This window comes from Lonchura striata, chromosome 21 (assembly GCF_050655825.1).
Source record: "Lonchura striata isolate lonStrDom1 chromosome 21, ASM5065582v1, whole genome shotgun sequence".
NCBI lineage: Eukaryota > Metazoa > Chordata > Aves > Passeriformes > Estrildidae > Lonchura > Lonchura striata.
Genome location: NC_140723.1, coordinates 5,644,071 through 5,662,190, shown reverse-complemented (window position 1 = coordinate 5,662,190; position 18,120 = coordinate 5,644,071). Strand labels below are relative to the sequence as shown.

The 18,120-nt window shown below is 45.9% G+C and overlaps 1 protein-coding gene across 17 annotated transcripts; it reads right to left on the bottom strand.

The window, feature by feature from the left end:
* Positions 1–105: 105 nt before the first annotated feature.
* On the bottom strand, positions 106–16,016 carry SLC45A1 (solute carrier family 45 member 1). Of its 17 annotated transcripts, none has more exons than XM_085558918.1 (10): positions 14,664–15,612; positions 12,447–13,763; positions 11,377–11,469; positions 10,735–10,959; positions 8,987–9,726; positions 7,682–7,835; positions 6,463–6,639; positions 5,611–5,816; positions 2,102–2,171; positions 106–1,312 (listed from the first exon to the last, which is right to left on the bottom strand). In XM_085558918.1, exons 2-10 carry the CDS (start codon positions 12,847–12,849, stop codon positions 1,224–1,226), a joined length of 2,157 nt encoding a protein of 718 aa, XP_085415044.1. In that variant the 5' UTR covers positions 12,850–13,763; positions 14,664–15,612; the 3' UTR covers positions 106–1,223. The 17 variants fall into 17 exon arrangements, with proteins under 17 accessions (XP_085415044.1, XP_085415030.1, XP_085415034.1 ...); XM_085558904.1 differs by lacking the exons at positions 106–1,312; positions 2,102–2,171 and adding exons at positions 2,343–5,542; positions 15,869–16,016 and having other exon boundaries at positions 14,664–14,742; XM_085558908.1 differs by lacking the exons at positions 106–1,312; positions 2,102–2,171 and adding exons at positions 2,343–5,542; positions 15,869–16,016 and having other exon boundaries at positions 12,447–13,760; positions 14,664–14,742.
* Positions 16,017–18,120: the final 2,104 nt, after the last annotated feature.

Below are 18,120 nucleotides of genomic sequence, written 5' to 3'. Positions count from 1 at the left end.
CGTCTCAATCCACGTTCTCTGTTGCCACATTTGGTGCACAGAAGAGGTTTTGCTGCTCTGGTGCACCTGTGGGAGCATTCCAGGAGAAGTTCCCCAGGCAGGCCACTGGCTCCAAGTGCTCTGCCTGCAGTAGTGGCACGTCCTCTGGCAGCTGCCTTTGTTTTGACTTCGGCTGTGATTTACTGCCACAGAGCAGTGCACAGACAGATGCAAATGGAAATGCAGCTGGTTTTCTGTTTACTTTCTCCAGAGACGTACTGGGCCTGTTTGTTCATTTAAAAGCAAAAGAGAAAGATTTCAGTCTTATGTAAAGAGGAACTGGGGGAGTGAGTTACAAGTCCTACTGTCAAATCCCATATTTCATCCTGTTCCAAGAGACAAGAAACCCACCAAAGTCTCTCTCCTGTTTTAGAGGCACCCCTAAGCTTTTTGCGGTTTCCTTTGGTGCAATTCTTAGATGATTCTACAAATTCAGGCAAAGACAGGTTTCCAGTGTTCCATCTTCATAAAGCTGTTAGTGTAACCAGCCCAACAGAGGATGAGTTGAAAAAACACTTTAAGAAAAGGGCCTGGCTTGCTCTCACAATACTGACAAAGAGTGGTTTTATTTCTGCTCATGGATGAAAGATGAGGTGATTAAAAGCTATTCTTGGAAGTAACTGAGGCTATGGAAAGTGGTTTTGTTTTTCTGTTACACCTCCCTCTTCCATGCATTTGGTACCCACCTTTCAAAAGATTATTTGATACTTTCCTCTAGAGCCATGAAGAGCCCCTCTTGCTTAAGGGGGCTGTAGATAATAATGGAGTGCTTAGGGATGTAGGTTCAAGGGTGTCTTGCTGTAAACACTTCACTAAATACTTCACAGCAAGAGCTTGGGCAAAAGGAGCAAACATTTTCCTTTCTTGGTAGGAAGAGAAGCATTGTTCTGACAGAGTTGTATTCCATCCCTTCTTCCCCAAAGAGTTGTGTGGGCCAAAAAAAAAAAAAAAGCAGCAAATCAAAAATAACTGAAAGGAATAGGCATAAAGCAGAAGCAGAGTAGGGTTTTATCAGGCTGGCACACAGCAAAAGCCAGGCTTGAAAGCTGTGGGTGAATCTCAAACCTCCAGCACAGTAATTCTTCACAGCACTGACAGTAATTCTGTACATTCCTCATGTTTAAGTAGCTCTTGTAAGCTTAGTTAGTACTATACTCACACAACCCAAAATCTTCATTTCTGCTCTAATGCTGTGATTTCCTCTGCTGACAGTTCCATTGGCTATTGCAACAAGATATGTTATCCTTTTTTGAGAGAAAGCTGTCCCTGGATCCTAGAAAAAGCAAGAACAAAACAAACACACACAGCTTACATACATGGCTGATAATGCATTTCCCCCACTGCAGACTCTCCCCAGCCTGCAGACTGCTACTCTGGGCACATCTTGCATTTGAGTTCTTCTCATTAATGCTCTTCATTGCCTACTTTCTCCCTGCTCCCTGGACTTCCATATTCCACACAGGATGAAGCAAGCTCCCCTTTGTTTACTGTTAACCCTCTTTGGGCCTTGGACTGTGCTGTTGCCTTACAGATGTAAAGAGAACCTGGCCACCACTGTGGCTGGGGGCATGAGGCAGCAAGCCGCAATTACCCAAAATTCTCATTATTCCATGCATTTACCATTTCTGCGTGGCATATATGAGACAGTGTTGACAAGGCTTTCAACATTAAAAACTTTTAGTAGAACACTGCCCAGAACCTTCAAACACAGCAAGCACTGCAATACCACTTAAGGGTTCTAATGAAACCTCCAGGCTGCCCCAGTGCTGCTGCCCTGCAGCTTTTGCTGCTGTCTTTTGTGCTGGAGCCCAAATTTGACAACTGACCCTGCCACAGAAGCAGCAGCCTGGTGCACAGGAACAGCAATGGAAAGTTGCTGCAGCCATTTTCCCAGAGAACATCCACACAAACCTCCCCTGCAGAAAGCTGGGCTAAATGAATAATTAGGAAATAACAACACAGGTTTGGAAAATGTCTGTTTAGATAAACAGATGCTGGAGATCTGCCTTGGCATTTCAGCCCCCGGTACTCAAAGAATTCTCAAGATGTGTATTGGACTTACTCAATCCATTGGGTGTTGTTATGATACTGGCAAATAAAACTTTCCTCTCTTCCTGAGGCTGTCTTCCAGTCTGTGGGAGGGAGAACACACATTAAGAAAGCTGCATTTCACACAAATTCCTTTTTGAATAAAGTGTATATCCTATAGAGTGTAAGATGCTTAATTACTCATTTGTAGAAAGTAAGACTAGAGAATTATTTTAAATACTTCCCAATATAGTTTATATATACTTAGATACATATTAGATTTATAGATATAAATTTTATTCTGTTTGATTCTTGAAAAGATTTATTTTTCCAACCAAAGAACAGCAGAAGTTCTGAAAACATGAGGTCTTTCTGAGTGACACAGCAAAGGATCAGTGAGCTGCAGACATGCTGAAATGGTTACAGGTATCTTAATTACAAATATGTGAAAACCAGTTAGGTCTTTTCTCCATCCTTCTCCCCATTTCCCTGCTTCTGTACATGTGTAATAAATACATTTACAAACATCCACAAATAATTGCCGTGAAGCAACCTTTAATGATATGGACTAAATCAAAATTAACCTTTAGGAATCACTGAAAAACAGCACAGCATAAAATCATTTTCCTGCCTAAACTCATGCATCTTTTTTAAATCAATAACTTGCAAATTTAAACAGAATATCTGAAGCCTTTGGATTCCAGAAAGGAAACATCATGTTCCAGCTCACAGTTCACCAGTGACCACATACAGTAATTTCTGTAAAATACAAAATATCTGACAAAGGAAGATAATAAGTAAGTAAGCAATGCCTCTTTTTAAAGTTATTTCTAAGGATTTGGTGCAACTTTTAGCTCTGCATGATGGTGACAGGCTCTGTTTTTTTCCCAGACACCACTAGTATTGCTCAAAGCCCCAAATTAACACACACTGTTGTTGATTTAAAGTACTATGTATGTACCAGTGCATAAATACATATGCAAAATAAAGTCCAGATCCCATAAAACAGAAAAATGTAATATAGAGTCTATTGGGCAAGGCATACAGGCATAGCAATAGTTTTATAACTACATAAACATCGTTGATATTATTTACAGAGGGAAATGGAGACAAACATTCTAATCAAATACATTGATTTATGAATTTTCTGAAGATCTTAACTTAAAACAAAATGATCTGCAACTCCAGCTACCTGGAAAAGTGCTCACAATCCATTTAGTGCAATAACGCTGGCTACAAAACTTAAGGGGAGGAAAAAATTTAAGAACAAATACCACATTAGCTAGTGGAACCAAGCAAAAAATAAAGTAATTTTTGAGTTTAAAAATTTGAGAAGGAAGATAAATTAATATTACAAATCAGACTAACAAGAAAAGAATAATTCACCAAAGTCAAGTCTTTAGATTGTCAGAAGTGCCAAATACTATTGTTTCTCATGCTAATTTGTCCCAGCTTTGTCCTGAACCTTCTTGGAGACAGCTGTCCCATAATTAAGGAAATAGCACAGATATTCCTGCAGATGTGACACCATGTAAGCCCAAAGAAAGAAATGAGAGATGAATGTACTCATCAGTCTGACAGCTAACAGTGTTTTATCTCTGAGTGCTTGACTTCATAATTTCAGCAGTATTCCTCTGTTTAAGTCAATACTGAGTAATATGCAACTTGCTTCTAAAATATAATAATTGAGAGCAGATGATAAAAATGAGGGGTTCTTACAAGTTATGCATTATGCTTTCAGCACTGGATTACAGTAAGCCACAACAACTAAAGATTACACATATGATTTCACCTTGGCATCATAGATCAGAATCAACTTAGGTAAACAGTGAAGTACAACCCATTTAAAAGGAGAGACTCTCCAGAGAAAACCCTTCTTCTGGATCTAGGGACCAAATATAATCTCTACAGGGATGCCACGCACAGCATATGTGAACACCAAAATGCCCACCAGCCTTGGCAGAACTTGGCTGCCTACTCAAATACGGAGGCAGACTGACAGGGGCTTTAGAAATAGTTTTATTAATGACTTAAATTAACTCCTGGCCTTAACTAGAACTTGTAAAAATTGTCACACACCACCTCCTAAAATCAAAATAATGAAGAAACCTCTCAGGTAATGAAACCCAAAGTCCTTTTACTGGTTTCACTGAGATGTGGAAGATGCAGCTGTAATTGACAAGTGCTTAGTCACTGATCCCCAGACTTCAGAATGTCCCAAGGTAAAATTGTATAAACAAGAATGATGTGATGCAGGCTTCCATACAAATTATTTTTCTTATGACTAAAATTCTTGAGAGTAACCTTCTGCCCAAGAGAGGTTGATGGGAAAAGACCTTTCTCCCCAAAACCAGGTTATGGACAACTGCTAAATTGGATTATGGACAAATGATCCTGCTAAGTCATCACAAACTCCTGCAGTCTTAATTAAACTCTAATGAGGAGGAAAATATGCACTTATTTGCACATATTGGCAAACATTACCAAGGACCACAGCCAGGACCTCCAGAGTGGGGTGTGGGAGCCAGGCTGCAGTGCTGTCAGCCCACAGAGGTGTCTTGTAGCAGTTCTGCTGGTGGGAGCTCTGTGCACTCAGAAGCCCGTGGCACCTGACAGAGGACTTACATGACCCAAGCAAGGCCTGCTGCTCTCAGCCTTCCCAAAGTTTTGAAAAGCACCCTCCAGAGCCAGGCCTTCCACGGGCAGAGGCTGCAGGTTGGACCTGCAGCTCCCAAAGGCCTCACAGGAGTCACCAGTGCCCTTGGTGACCAGGGCTGCTCTGCCTGGCCAGGAGGTGGCACCTTCTGTCCCCAGACTGGCCCGTCACCATTCCCGCGGTGGCAGTCCCTGCAGCAGCGAGAGAAGGAGGTTGTCCTGTCCAGGCACCAGACTTGCAGGTTCCTGCCTCGTGCTGGACCATGGCAGTCGCCCCCGGGCTAACAGCACCACGAGGCAGCTGGAGGGCACTGCGGCCCCAGGAGCACAGGCAGGGAAGGACGGGCGGTGCCAGGCACCGCTGACTCACCCCGCACCTTCCCGCAGGCAGGGGAAAGCTCAGCAAAGCCAGCGCAGACCTTTCTTTCCATGTGCCAAGCCCACTGCTGCCATCCCAGGGGTGATAGCCCGTTCTGTCGTGACAGGGAGGACAAGGGTGAGGCAAAGAGGCAGCAGAGGCCGTGGCAGCTTCTCCCGTTTATTCGTTCCGCGCACGGGGCAGGAGCGGACGCTGCTCCTCGACGGGTGGCAGCTCCTCGGCGGGCAGCAGCTCGTAGGTGACGCAGAGGGAGGAGAAGAGGCAGCCCAGGAAGGACACCAGGCTGGAGAAGTACATGGCACTGCTGGCGCTGCCCACGGCCGCCGTCAGCGGCCCCATGGCCAAGGCCACCAGGATCTGCGCCAGGAAGTACTGGCAGCTCAGCAGGGAGATGTCAACGCCCATCCCACGCCGCGTGCCCTCCGCCTGCGAGCCTACGAACTGCGGGGACACAGCCAGAGTGAGGGGGTGTCCCGGGGCTCCTGGGCCCTCCCCAGCCCGGGGCTCACCTCTCGGCTTTGGTAGTAGTCGCAGAGCAGGGAGTAGGGCAGCGTGCAGAGCGTGGCGAACAGAATGCCGTAGGTAGCGCACAGGGACAGCAGCACGTAGACGTTCCTGGAGAGCGTGGCCAGGCCCGTGCCCAGCCCAAAGGCCAAATATGCCACAAAGTACAGGGTCCGTGTGCTAAACCGCTCCTCCAGCTTCTCCAGCATGGCTGCAAGGAAATGGTACAGCTTTGGGGTGAACTGGCAGCCCCACTGCCACCCCTCAGTGGGGTGAGGGGTCCACCCTTGGTTAGGCAGCCACTACACCTCTGGGGAATTGGTGGCTGGCACATGAGTGCCAAGGACCCTTCCAAATCTGGCTTCCATGATGCAGCACTGCTGCCCTGTCTGCAGAGAGGCCATGGCAGAGCTGAGGCCTGGCAGTACCCAGAGGGTAAATGGGAACTGCTGGCAGACAGAGCATGACACATTCTTGTAAGAATCCCTCATGACAAAGTGCTGGGGTGGGCACATGACACCTCAGTGCTCTGCCTGGGACACACAGGCACTGACTGGGTGGTGCTGCGCCAGAATTGTGCCCATGGTGACTACATGTTTCTCTGCATTCCATGTACTTTGAAAATGTCACTTGTGGAAGGAACCACATCCTAAGAGAGATGTGTCCTCACTGGATTGCTGACCTCACCTGCTGTCAGTGCAGGCCAAGCTAAGTAGCAGAGGTAATAGGGTGAAAAATAACATTTATGACATGTAGTGGGCTGTGTGCAACAAACACTGGCCTACTTGTACAGAATCACCACTTTTAAGAAATGTATCTTTTCCTAAAGCAGTAGTTAAGACAGCTGTACCAAGTACCTGAATAGAAAGCAGCACTGAATGCATAGATGCACATTCCCCAGCAGCCCATGGTGACCCCAGTGTTGTACTTCTGATACTCATCTGAGTTGTGAGGTGCTTTTGGGTTCCCTTGAAACACTACTTCTCCCATGAAGTCAGTATAAAAGAGTAACATCCCCTCAAACGAAAGCCACCCTGAAAGAAGAGAGAAATAACCTATTAGGATTTCAGAATATCTGTTTCCCCTTGCAAGCTTACATGGATGTTATCAGCAATAATTCAAATCACACCCTAGGACAGGTTGTGCAACCTGTTACATAATATCCAGCCACATTTATCTGAGACCGCTGCTCCCTGAGCATAATGCTGCAATGTTTGTTAAAGACATTCAGGCTTTTAAAGACCAAGATTTACCATTTGAATTCCTAAGTGGAAACCTCGGGGCTGACTAAAGGCCACAAAATACTGGTTTAGCAAGACAGAAAAATAGATGACAGCAGTCTGAGCTGTCTTCAGGTTCTGACAGGACACAGCACTCAGTTTAACAGAGTGGCTCATCAAATAGTAATTTCAGGTTGATGTTATCCTCCCACGTAGGACTGGAAGGAGTGCTTCTTATGTCATGGTTGTAGCCTCCAGAGTACCTCTGACACAGTTAAAAACTCTTCCTACAAATTGGCACCAAGGCCATTGATGTAGACAATCCCCTAATTCTCTTCACAGCCAATAGGTATTAATTACCTGGTCCCTTCTGTCCAATTTTGTGTCAAGTGGAATGACTGCAAACCCTTCCTAAACACCAGTCACACACTGGTTAAGAGTAAAGGTAATCCTATACTGGTTACAGGCACTCCTGCAATGCCATGTTCCACACCTCCTCCCAGCCTGTCCTGGGACCCCTGTACATGAACAGTCAAAGGGAGGAAAGAAAATGCCAGTCTCAGGGTAAGCATGGAAATACAACTAATCTTTCTGCTTGGTGTGAACATTCCCCTTAAGATGTGCTGATTTAGGCTGTTGTTCCCTTTCTAGGCACACAGGCTTTCCTGCTTTGCTGGGATGTTTTGGTTTTTTTTTTCCTTTCTAATTGCTCTAAGAAGGTACCTCATTAGTATCTAAAAGGAAGAAATCAAGTTGGTTCTATTAGCAGCCATTGCAGCAATAGATAAAATACTGAAAAAGGTTCCCCTGAGGCAGAGCCCTCCCTGGTGAAGGCAAGAGGGTGCTTTGGGAGTACCTAGGAAGTGGTTGATGCAGAGGTTACGGAGGGCCTTGGGCATGTGGCAGATGGTTGAGCAAAGCAGCTTCACAGACAGGGGCTGCTCCGAGGTGTCGCCCGATTCGTTCAGCTCGCTCTCATACTTCACCCCATTCAGCAAGATATTAGCAACCTGCACCATAAGAATTGCCAGGTCAACAAGCACAGTAAGGGAAGCACAAACATCCTTTAAGCAGATGTATGCAATATTGCACACCTATCTGATCATCTAAAAGTTAAACTCTGCTGCTGGAGTTTGTGGACTTGGAGATTAAGAAGTGTATTAGACTGGAACAAGGGACAAATGGCAGCACTGCACTGTAGCTTTCAGTATGCTTGAACCAGTTCTCTTCCCTTCACCAGGGGACTTGGTAGCCACATTCAGATGCACAGGCACAGCAGGAATGCATAAATTCCACTGCATTTATAGGAGCTGTACCCACTTTCAGGTGAATGTGGATCCTGAACTTTAGAGACACTGAGGAAGAAGAGGATGAGTTTAGTTGAAACACATTATCATTGCTTGTTAACCTCAATGCTCAACCTCAGTGTGCCCAGTATGTAAAATCCTGGCCCTAACAAAGTCTGCTCTCACAAACTGGGTCAAAGTACAGCAACAACAAACGAAACAAACAAAAAACCACCACCCCCCAAAATTAAAATAAAATAATCCCCAAACCAAACATTAAAAAAAAAAAAAAAAAAGGACTGTTTACCTCATCCCAGATCATAAAAAAATGGGCCAGCATGCAGAGGTCTCAGACATTCCAAGTTATCACCAACAGTGGGAGGTGAGGTCAGAGTCTTATCCCTCAGTAAGGGAAAGCTCACCTCCCTGATGGAGCCAGAGGTAATGACTGCCATAAGGAGAAGCTCATGGGAGAATCCTATCCCTGGCCCTATTTTGCAGGTCTTTCTGTGGAAAGGGAAGACACAGGCTCAATAAAAATGTGACCTTTTCTGCATTCATGTGGTAGCTCCCTTGGTAGTGAAGCAGGACTAAAAATACTGACCTAACTCTCACAACTGGCCCAGTTAAGAGTGGGACATTCCCTTTTCTGCCATCTTAACAAAGGCAGCCGACAGACTGCCAGCCATAACTCACACTCTACCCACTACTTTACTGATAGTCATAGCAGGTGTGCTGTGCCCATAATAACTTTTATGAGGAAGCTGTCACAAGAGTATTTAATGAATAATTTGTGCACCACATATTTAAAACTATATGAAGAGATTAATAACACTCAGGTTTACATGGTCATATCATTGATTTCCTGCTCTTACCTGTTGGCTGAAGGTTACGTTTCTTCTTCTGTTATTCTCTGGGCAGTGTCCTGTTACAGCATCTGGAATGGCCAAGGTCTGAGGTCTTTTCAAGATCCCTGATGACCGTGGCTTTATTGCATCCAGTGAGCCCACTCTCAGCACATCACTATCAGACCCTGATGTTAAGCTGCTTTCCCCTTGCTCCAGAATTCCATTTGCTCCATGGTAACAGCCATCAGGCACCCGAGGAAAGCTGACACTGACAGGCTGCCTGGACAAACTAGCTGGAACTGTCATGTAACTATTATGCCCGCCTGTAAAACAGTCTATAAGCACACTGTCAATATTTGAAGTCCCAAAGGATGATGCAAACTCATTAAGTCCCGTCAAAGAATTGTCTCTGCTGATAAAACTCCCGTATTTTGGCGTGAGTGGGCTCGTGGGGGAAACAGGACTCGTAAAACTTGCATGTAAGTGAGCTGAGTTATGAGAAGCAGAGTTTTCATTTACACTGTCCTCAAAGAAGAAAGGTGGAGAAGGAGGGAGAGGAAGACTTGGACTTTTCATCACCTTTTTCTTCCTGTTAGAGGACTTTAAGGGTCTCTCTGGAATGCTAACTAGAGTCAGCACTGTAGCAATAGTCAGTACAACTGAGGTGAAGACATAGATGACACGAAGTTGCCCTCCTACAGCTTTTCCAAAACTGGTTTTATCCCAGTGTATTCCTCCAACAACATAACCAAAGCCACCTCCAAGACCTGGTGGAAAAACAGAGCTAAGATTATCATCCCTATCCAGTCCCACAAGTCAGTAGCAGCACAGCATCACTTGCATAATGAATCATGAGTAGAATCTGACATTTCTGTTTTACCATTTGACCCCTTTTCACTTCAAATGCACTAATAAACACAGCTGTGCCACAAGGACAGTCTGGATGTACCAACACGGTACAGAAAGAGGGAGAAAGTGCTGTGAAAGTGATGATACAAATAATTAAAAATTATAATTTTTCTTTGCCAAGAACAAAACACCTTACCTTTAGCTATTTCAGTCCGTAAACAGAAGTGTCCACCAGCCTTGTGACAAGGCTCTGCAATCATTCAGCTAAGACTGTTTTCCTGAAAGTGAAAATCCATTTTCCTCATATGAGGAAGGCAGATCTAACTAAGACAGATCCAATCACTTCAGAAGTGTAGCAAGCTCATTACTCAGCACTGTGTTGACAGTGCACAAAACTGCCACTGTGTTACTACCGATGAACAGGGAAGTTTTGAGAGCACCTCTCTCTCCATTCACATGGTGAAAGTCTTACAACACTCTTCTTTCTTACTCACAAACACATTCAAGAGTGTGGAATAGTCTCCTAGAACAGGACAGCACAGCAACTGAAGATGACAGCAGTGAGGGATCAACAGCACCCAGTGTGCACTTTCGCCTCCAACAGAGCAACTATAAGACACACAGTCCACATCTGCAGAAAGCCAAAGCTCCTCCCTCAAGGGATAATTTAGTTTCTATAGGTCTTACAAAATATGTGAGGGACCTTCAGATGAACAGCCCAGGACTGTATCTTGTTTGAGTTGAGGTAGTTACAAAAGCCTTTTGCAATAAGTAGATTTTTTTTTTTTTCAGTTAATTAGTGATACCTCTCAGTATTTGGTCATTATGGTTATTCAGGAAAAGACCAGTGTTTGCACCCTGCTTTCTCACAGCAGGGCTTGTTTACTCAGGGCTCACATCTCCCAGGAAGCACCAAGAAGACATACCTGCTAACAAAGCGTGGATGTTGAGGCCCCTGTCTTGATCCACTGGGCTGCACACATCCATCATGTAGGCATGACTGGGATTATCTGCTGAATCTGCACTGAAGTCCATGAGGACAACACCACAGACTGTAAGGATGATCCCCCATTTGTGGTTGTTCTCAGTGTCAGACAAGGCACTCCCTATATCTTTGCCATTCAGCATAAGCGAGAGCCCAAGCAATGCTCCTGGGAACAAAACCAAAACAAAACCAGTCACTATTTGTAAGCAAGCCTGCAGAGCTCCAGACTCCAAAAACATTATTCTACCTGCACACCCTTGCAGCAAGCACTATTGCTCTTGTTCATATCAGTGCAGCCTGGGAAATTAGTGTGGCTTATAGAATACACAGAATCCTTTTCCACTATTTGTCTAGAGTTTACTTTGGCCAAAAACATCCACATTCTTGACCCTCAAAACATCCTTTCAGACTCTGAGAAGCTTTTATGTGTGGATCTCCAGCTGTGTCACTCACCATCTTCTTCAGACCCACAACACCCAATACCTCAGGAGCATTTTGTCCAGCTTAGTGCCACAGGGGAAGTCACAAAAGAGAGATGCACAACGTTTTTAAGTCTTATGCCCATCATTTCTAAAAGACACACCTACTGCTAAAACCAGAATGAAAGGTCTTCTCCTCCCAAATCTTGATGTGCATCTATCACTCCAGGCTCCCAGCAAAGGCTGTAGCAAAAACCCTAGAAAAAAGGAATCACCAATGAACAGGATTCTTCCAAAAGCTTGTTTCACAGAGGAGTTAAATAGGCATGCCTTAAAAGGCAGTTAAGGCAGGACACCACAGAGCAGTGACATTGACAGTCACCCAGGGGCACACACAGCACACTGCCTGGCATTGCCCAGGACAGGACTGAGGAACAGAATGTGCTGCTGCTCACTGTAGGGCACTTCACTCTGCATCAGGAACACAGAGTTTGACACCAGGTGAAGAGTCAGAGTGCAAATTACACATTCTTAAGCACTTTGTTCCTTAACAGCTATTTCATGTATCCCACTAGATGTGAGATCCCCTGCAGGATTAGCTTGGAAAACAGCTGTAAACAAATATACAAGTAGGAAAGATGCCTGTATTAATCTGTGCCAGCCTGTTAGGAGGAGCCTAGCTCTTCTTCTGAAGCATATGTTGTGAGTACAAGAACAGGCAGAACAAAATTTTCCAAGTGGTATCCATAGCAATGGATACACTCCCAACCCTGCCTCTGTGCTAAGGCAAGTAATTCAATGCCTGTATCACCAGTGGTCAATGGTCTTTCATCACTGGAACACCTCATTTGTTTCAGAAAGGAGAAGGCAATCCCACTCTGCTTTTTTTCACACACCCTTGAAAACTGTCTCTGTATGCTTTTTTTCATGGGGACATAAATGGATACAATGATCTTCTTATGCTTCTTTTTAATACAGGAACAGAGCAACCAAAGGTTACCCTCACACAAGTTTTAAGAGGTTGAGAAGCTATTAAAAGAACAGATATTTTGAGCACATTTGTCTTATTTGAGGCAGGGCACAGCAAGAATTGTCCACCTATTTGTTTGTCTAAAATTATGGTTAGTACTACTTAACCTCAAGAGAATATACTACTGAGATACTGCAAAAAAGAATTTAAAAAAACCCATAGTGGAAAAAACAAGAGGGAAGAAATAGCACCAGGAAAAGTTACCTAATATAGGGCTGATGAACCACACCATTCCATACAGCTGGTCTGGAAGCCCCATCTGGAGCAGCACAGGGGTAACATATGCTGTTTCCATGGCATAGCTGAATTCAAGCCCAAAGAGAATGCACCCATTGAAAAGGAGTTCCAAGAAAGACCTCTGAGGCTGGAGATCCCCAAAGTCAACCAGATCAATGGGACATGGAGTATTTGGGGGCGGCGGCGGCGAGGGCCGGATGTGTTTTCTCCTTTTCGGGTGTCTCTTGAAGTTGTTGGCCCGGTGGCTTATGTGCCGTGTGGGCAGCCCAGGATAGCCTGGAACTGATGGCCTCCAGACTTCCTGAGAAGCCACACCTGACAAGAGTCCAGCATCGCTGACAGGGCTTGGTGCAGATGGTGGAATCATCATGGGTAGGGGTCTGGAAGACAAATAGCTCAGAAGAAAATGGTTGAGGTAAGAAAAACTTTGCTTAAATTTTTAACTGAAGTTCAAGACATTTGTCAACATTTCACATATGAAGTGTGGCCTTTGTGTTAGTTACAACCCCTTCTTTCCATCTCTTGACGGAAGGCATTTGTGTTCTATACGCACATCTCCTGCCATGTATGTAATGTGCCAGACAAAGAAGCAGAAAACATGAGATTTAGGGGAATACTGTAGTAGAGCTGGGAGTTTTGCACAAATGAGACACCAGAGATACTGTCTAGGTTACCTAAGTATTTGCCTACCACAGGGGATTACTTCCCCTACCACAGGGCATTAAGATTGAAAAGTCAGTCACACTTCCTAGAAATTCCCAACGGGTCTACAAAGGGTCTACATTTATGTAGAATTCACTTGAGTTAAACTCACTCAAGCTAAAAAAATCATAATCTCAGTCTATGTTTACAATAATGCAAAGCTGTAGTCTGGCAGCAGATTCCATACCCCTGCTGCAACATGAAATCACTTTGGCAAGAAATCCTTTTGCTACTGATCCTAGCACTCCTGCTGCCTGTGCTCAGGCCAAGGCTTAATGCAACATCTTTTTCTCAATGACAAAGTTTGGTTTTATTCCTATTTCTATTCCTTAATTCAGCAGAGATATCCCCACTGCAAGGAGAGGGTCTGATCTGTAGGAACTGAACCATGAAAAGATACATACCCAACAAACCACCTTCAAAACTGCTACTCCTCTTTCAGTGCTGAATGGTTCCCAAGTGCTGAATAGGCTCCTTGGATTTCATCAGAATCACTCCTGTAGCCAAAGCCTGCACAGTGTGGTGGGTAAAACAGCCAAATGGTTTCCAAAATAGCACATCGGATAGATGCCAACAGATCTGCTGCATAAACGAACCACATGTGATTTCTTGATTCTTTTTGCCAGAAATGGAAACAGCTCATGAGTGAAGTCTGACCTTTTCTTTATGCCTCCTTGCCCATAGACTAAAGCTGCTGCTGCACAAGAACAGCTCCACATCACCCCATCTCTCTTCACAAAACTCTCACAACTGCACACTAGTGAGTAAAACAAGCCTCTTACTTTTTTGACTTCCCTGGGGCAAATACTCCCAGCTCTTCTACTCTTTGGCTGTAGAGCACTTCCCTAAATCTCATGTTTTCTGCTTCTTCGTCTGGCACATTTCATACACTGCTCTTCTTTCCCATAGCCCTTAGTCTACACAAAGCCACAATTCATTGTAGATCCCAAACTATTACCAACAGCAGGACCCCACAAGCCCAGGTTTACCATCACGCTAACCCAAGCATTGTTAAGCATGACCAAGCTTCAGCTCCATGCAGGGATCCAGAGACACTGCACAATACAAAACCAACTGCCAAGCACCTCACAGAAGACTGCAGTTGGAGTGACTTGAGTGCATTTGGGGGCCAAGGAGGATAAGGAAGGATGAGAGTGGGAAGACATACATTGAAATATTTCTAACATTGTATTAAGGGTTTGCTCGAGACTGCTTCTCCTCAGAAGTTTATATCATGCAAGAGAGAACGGGCAATTCATAAATCCCAGCTGCACATCTTGACAACCCATACCTCACACAGCACCAACAGTAAGCTGCATCTTGCTGGGAAAGCTCATTAGCCACAATGTCCCATACAAGGACCAGCAGAAAGAGAAGTGTACGGAGACTTTGTGAAGGCATCTGCACCAGTGTTCCCCTTGACACTTTTCCTCCAAATTACTAAAAACTTCTTATGACCCATGTCTCTCACAGAGTACTTACTTTGCAGAGTACTTATCAGCCTCCAGGAAAAAGTGATTTCCTCACAATGAGATTTTTTTTTTTTTTAATGAGGAGATACCTGAAAGAAGACATAATGAAAACCCAGATTCATGACAGTTATTCTAACAAACCCTTTCTTTCACAGAGCCATGACAAAGAAGATGAGCTAGCAGCTGCCTTCACTACTATTATACTTTGCCATTGGCAAAGGTGTTATCTTCATCTATTAGTTTCATTTCATATTAGATGCTCCTTTATCTACCTGCTCTTTCCTGTGTATTGCAAAGCGATTGCATTACAAGTCATACATAAGTGGCAATGTTTTAGTGATACAAGATTCCCCCCCCCCAATGCATAGCTCAAAAATACACGTGGTGACCTGCAATTACTTGAAAGGCTATTATTGACAGCATGTCAGTGGTCCAGCAGAAAATCAGTGTAAAATTATGAACTGAGACTATATCCTCAATCCCCCATTTTCTTCTTCAACTTACTGGTTATTCACAGGAATGCACCTCAAACCTGCCCTCGGGTAAATCTACGTGGTGAACACAACAGCGGCAAGGCAGGAAACCTCTCCCTCAGTGGCTGCTAACCCTCAGTGTCAATAGTTATTTGGGATTTTTCGCACCCCACGTCTGTTACACCAACACCTGCACATCACAGTCTGGAAGGCGATGCCGGCTCTGCCGGCTGCTCTCCGCACAAACGCGTGTGCTCGGCAGGCAGGCTCGTCCGCCCTCACCGCTCCTCCCGGCACCGCTACCCCAAAACAAGTCTACTTATCCGGCAGAATCTCCTCCCAATTTTTCTGCGCCGGGTACCGAGTGCTGCCAAAACCCCAGAGTCATCGGCCCCGCGGGGGAAAGCCGGCCGGGATCCCGGCGCTGACCCGGCCGCCGCCTGCCCATCCTCTGCGGCGGCCGGGCGGAGCCGCGCCGGCAGCGCCGCGGGGCGGGCCGGCCCCGCACGGCTCCGCACGGCTCCGCACGGCTCCTCCCGGCCCCGCACGGCCCCACACGGCTCCTCCCGGCCCCGCGCGGCTCCGCACGGCCCCCTCGGCCCCGCACGGCCCCGCGCGGCTCCTCCCGGCCCCGCACGGCCCCGCACGGCCCCGCTCGGCCCCGCACGGCTCCGCTCGGCCCCGCACGGCCCCGCTCGGCCCCGCTCCCGCCCCGGCCGCCACGCCCGGCCCGCCGCCTCACCTGCCCGCCCGGCCCGCACTGCGCCGCGCCGTGACGCCGCCGGCCCCGCCCCGCCGCCGGTACCGGCAGCGGCTGCCCCCGCACCGGCACCGCCCCGCGGCGAGCCCCGGCGGCAGGAGCCGTGCGGGAGGATCGCCCCCGCACCGGCACCGCACCGGCACCGCCCCGCGGAGAGCCCCGGCGGCAGGAGCCGTGCGGGAGGATCGCCCCGCACCGGCACCGCACGGCCTCGGTGCGGCAGCGCTCACCGCAGCCGCTCCCGCCCCGGGCAGATGCGGCTGCCGGGCGCTCGTTCCCAAATCGGCGCTGGTGAGGCGGATGGTGATTGTAAGATTTTTTAGATTTATCTTACAGAGATATTTTTTGATAGGCCTGTAGAGGAGATGCCGTACAACGTGATGCACTTCTCTATTTAACAGTTTCCCTCCCTAGGCTAAAGGAATTAGTCAATTTTATTTCATAGTGCCATATTTTGGGGCTTGTGTTTCAAATTTCCTTGTGGTTTGCAAACAAAGACGTAAACATGTAGTGGAGTCTGCTCTACTTTTAAAAAAAGTCAGAGCCCGAATCATTAAGCATTCTTAATTTTATCTTCACAGATTACCGTAACACTGTAAGAATCCCTAGTATATATTAGTATTTCAGTCTTGTAGAATTTACTGTAGCAGGAAGATGGCACATAAATCAGTAGTCATAGTAGGAATAAAAGGCATTTGTCTGTAGAAAACCAGCTCTAATTCATGCGATAGAGGGTGCAATCACATTTGGAAAAAATGCCAAAGAGCACTGTCTGAGGCAAACAGGGTTCAGCTAGGGGACAAGCTCATATAAAGCCTGAAAAGAAATTGTGAGAAATTGGGATAATCTTGCAGCACACAAGAACAGACACAAGCGATCATTGCACATTCTTATTCCACGAATTACCTGCCACCTGATCTGTGGTGTTCAACTTTTTTTACGTCAGCTTGGCCATGATATTGTTCAAGTATTCTTCACCAGAGTTTATGTAATTAAACAGCAGTGTAAAGGACCTGTGTACAACAGTTAGGGCTATTGACTCACAGCATGACATTCACAGGGCAGAAAGGGGTTTGCACTTAATGAAAAGTGGGTTCCTCACCTATCCTCAAATACCATAACCCACACAGCATGTCTGCAGTCCCAGCAAAACTCTTCCCTTCACTGCTTTCTAACACAGGACTCTCTGTAAGCACCTTGTTCCTAAACTGACCCGAAGGTATGTGCCTGATTGTGCCAGATTAGGTGAAATTGAGCAAGAAACTTGTCATGCACTGGCATTGTTGCACTGTTCTTGTCAGCAATTTGATACAGTTCACCTTTTCATCTCCTTCTCCCCTGTCAAAATGCTCATGCAAAATAAACTAAACAGAGATGAGAGTCAATCTAGTGTCAGAGATGTCATATTTGAGTAATGGAATAATCTCAAAATACACTTAGTTGTCCCAAACAACATGTGTTCCATGCCAGACACTATTGCAGGCTTCTACTAAGGATGCTGCAGGTTCCCCATTTTGATATACAATCTATCCCCAGTCCTCCTGGCAGATTTGAAGCTATTTTGGTACTGGGATGTCCCTCATCTGTCTGTGCTCATCTTTTTAGTTTGCCTTCCCAGATATGAAGCTTCTCCACCAACCCAGCCTTGCCACTTCTCAGTGCTGATCCACATGGCTGTGGCCACAACAGGGTGCTGTGTCTGCACCCACGTCTCATCCACAATATCCACAATATTCACTACTCCACTTGCTGCCTATTGAGAGAACAAACTGGTTTTAGAAGCCACATTCATAACGAACCGATTTAAATCATCACAGTTGCTCTGGGAGAAAACAATCACATTCTCATTCAAAACCAGAGGTTGACAGCATCCCTTTTATTTACCTGTCTCCAGTGTCACAGCCACTGGAAAGATCCTTCATGCTCTGAGCAGAAAAGACAAAAAACAAAGAGAAAAAAAAAAAAAAAAAAAAAAAAGGAAGATGAAGACGATTTGGAACCCTAAGGATGAACAGAAGAAGGTCCAGCCAGGTGGCACAGCTGGTAAGAGAATATGAGCAGGCAGGTCTGCTGCCAGAATGATCAGCAGTGCTGGGAGAAGCCATTGCCATCAGGAGCAGCTGTAGGAGCACCAGTTACATCTCACCCAGCTTCTGGTGCTCAGGGACAGCTGCATGGGCTGGGACTGTGGCTGTCACACACCCACAGCTGTTAACTGCCTGCTTTGGTAAAGA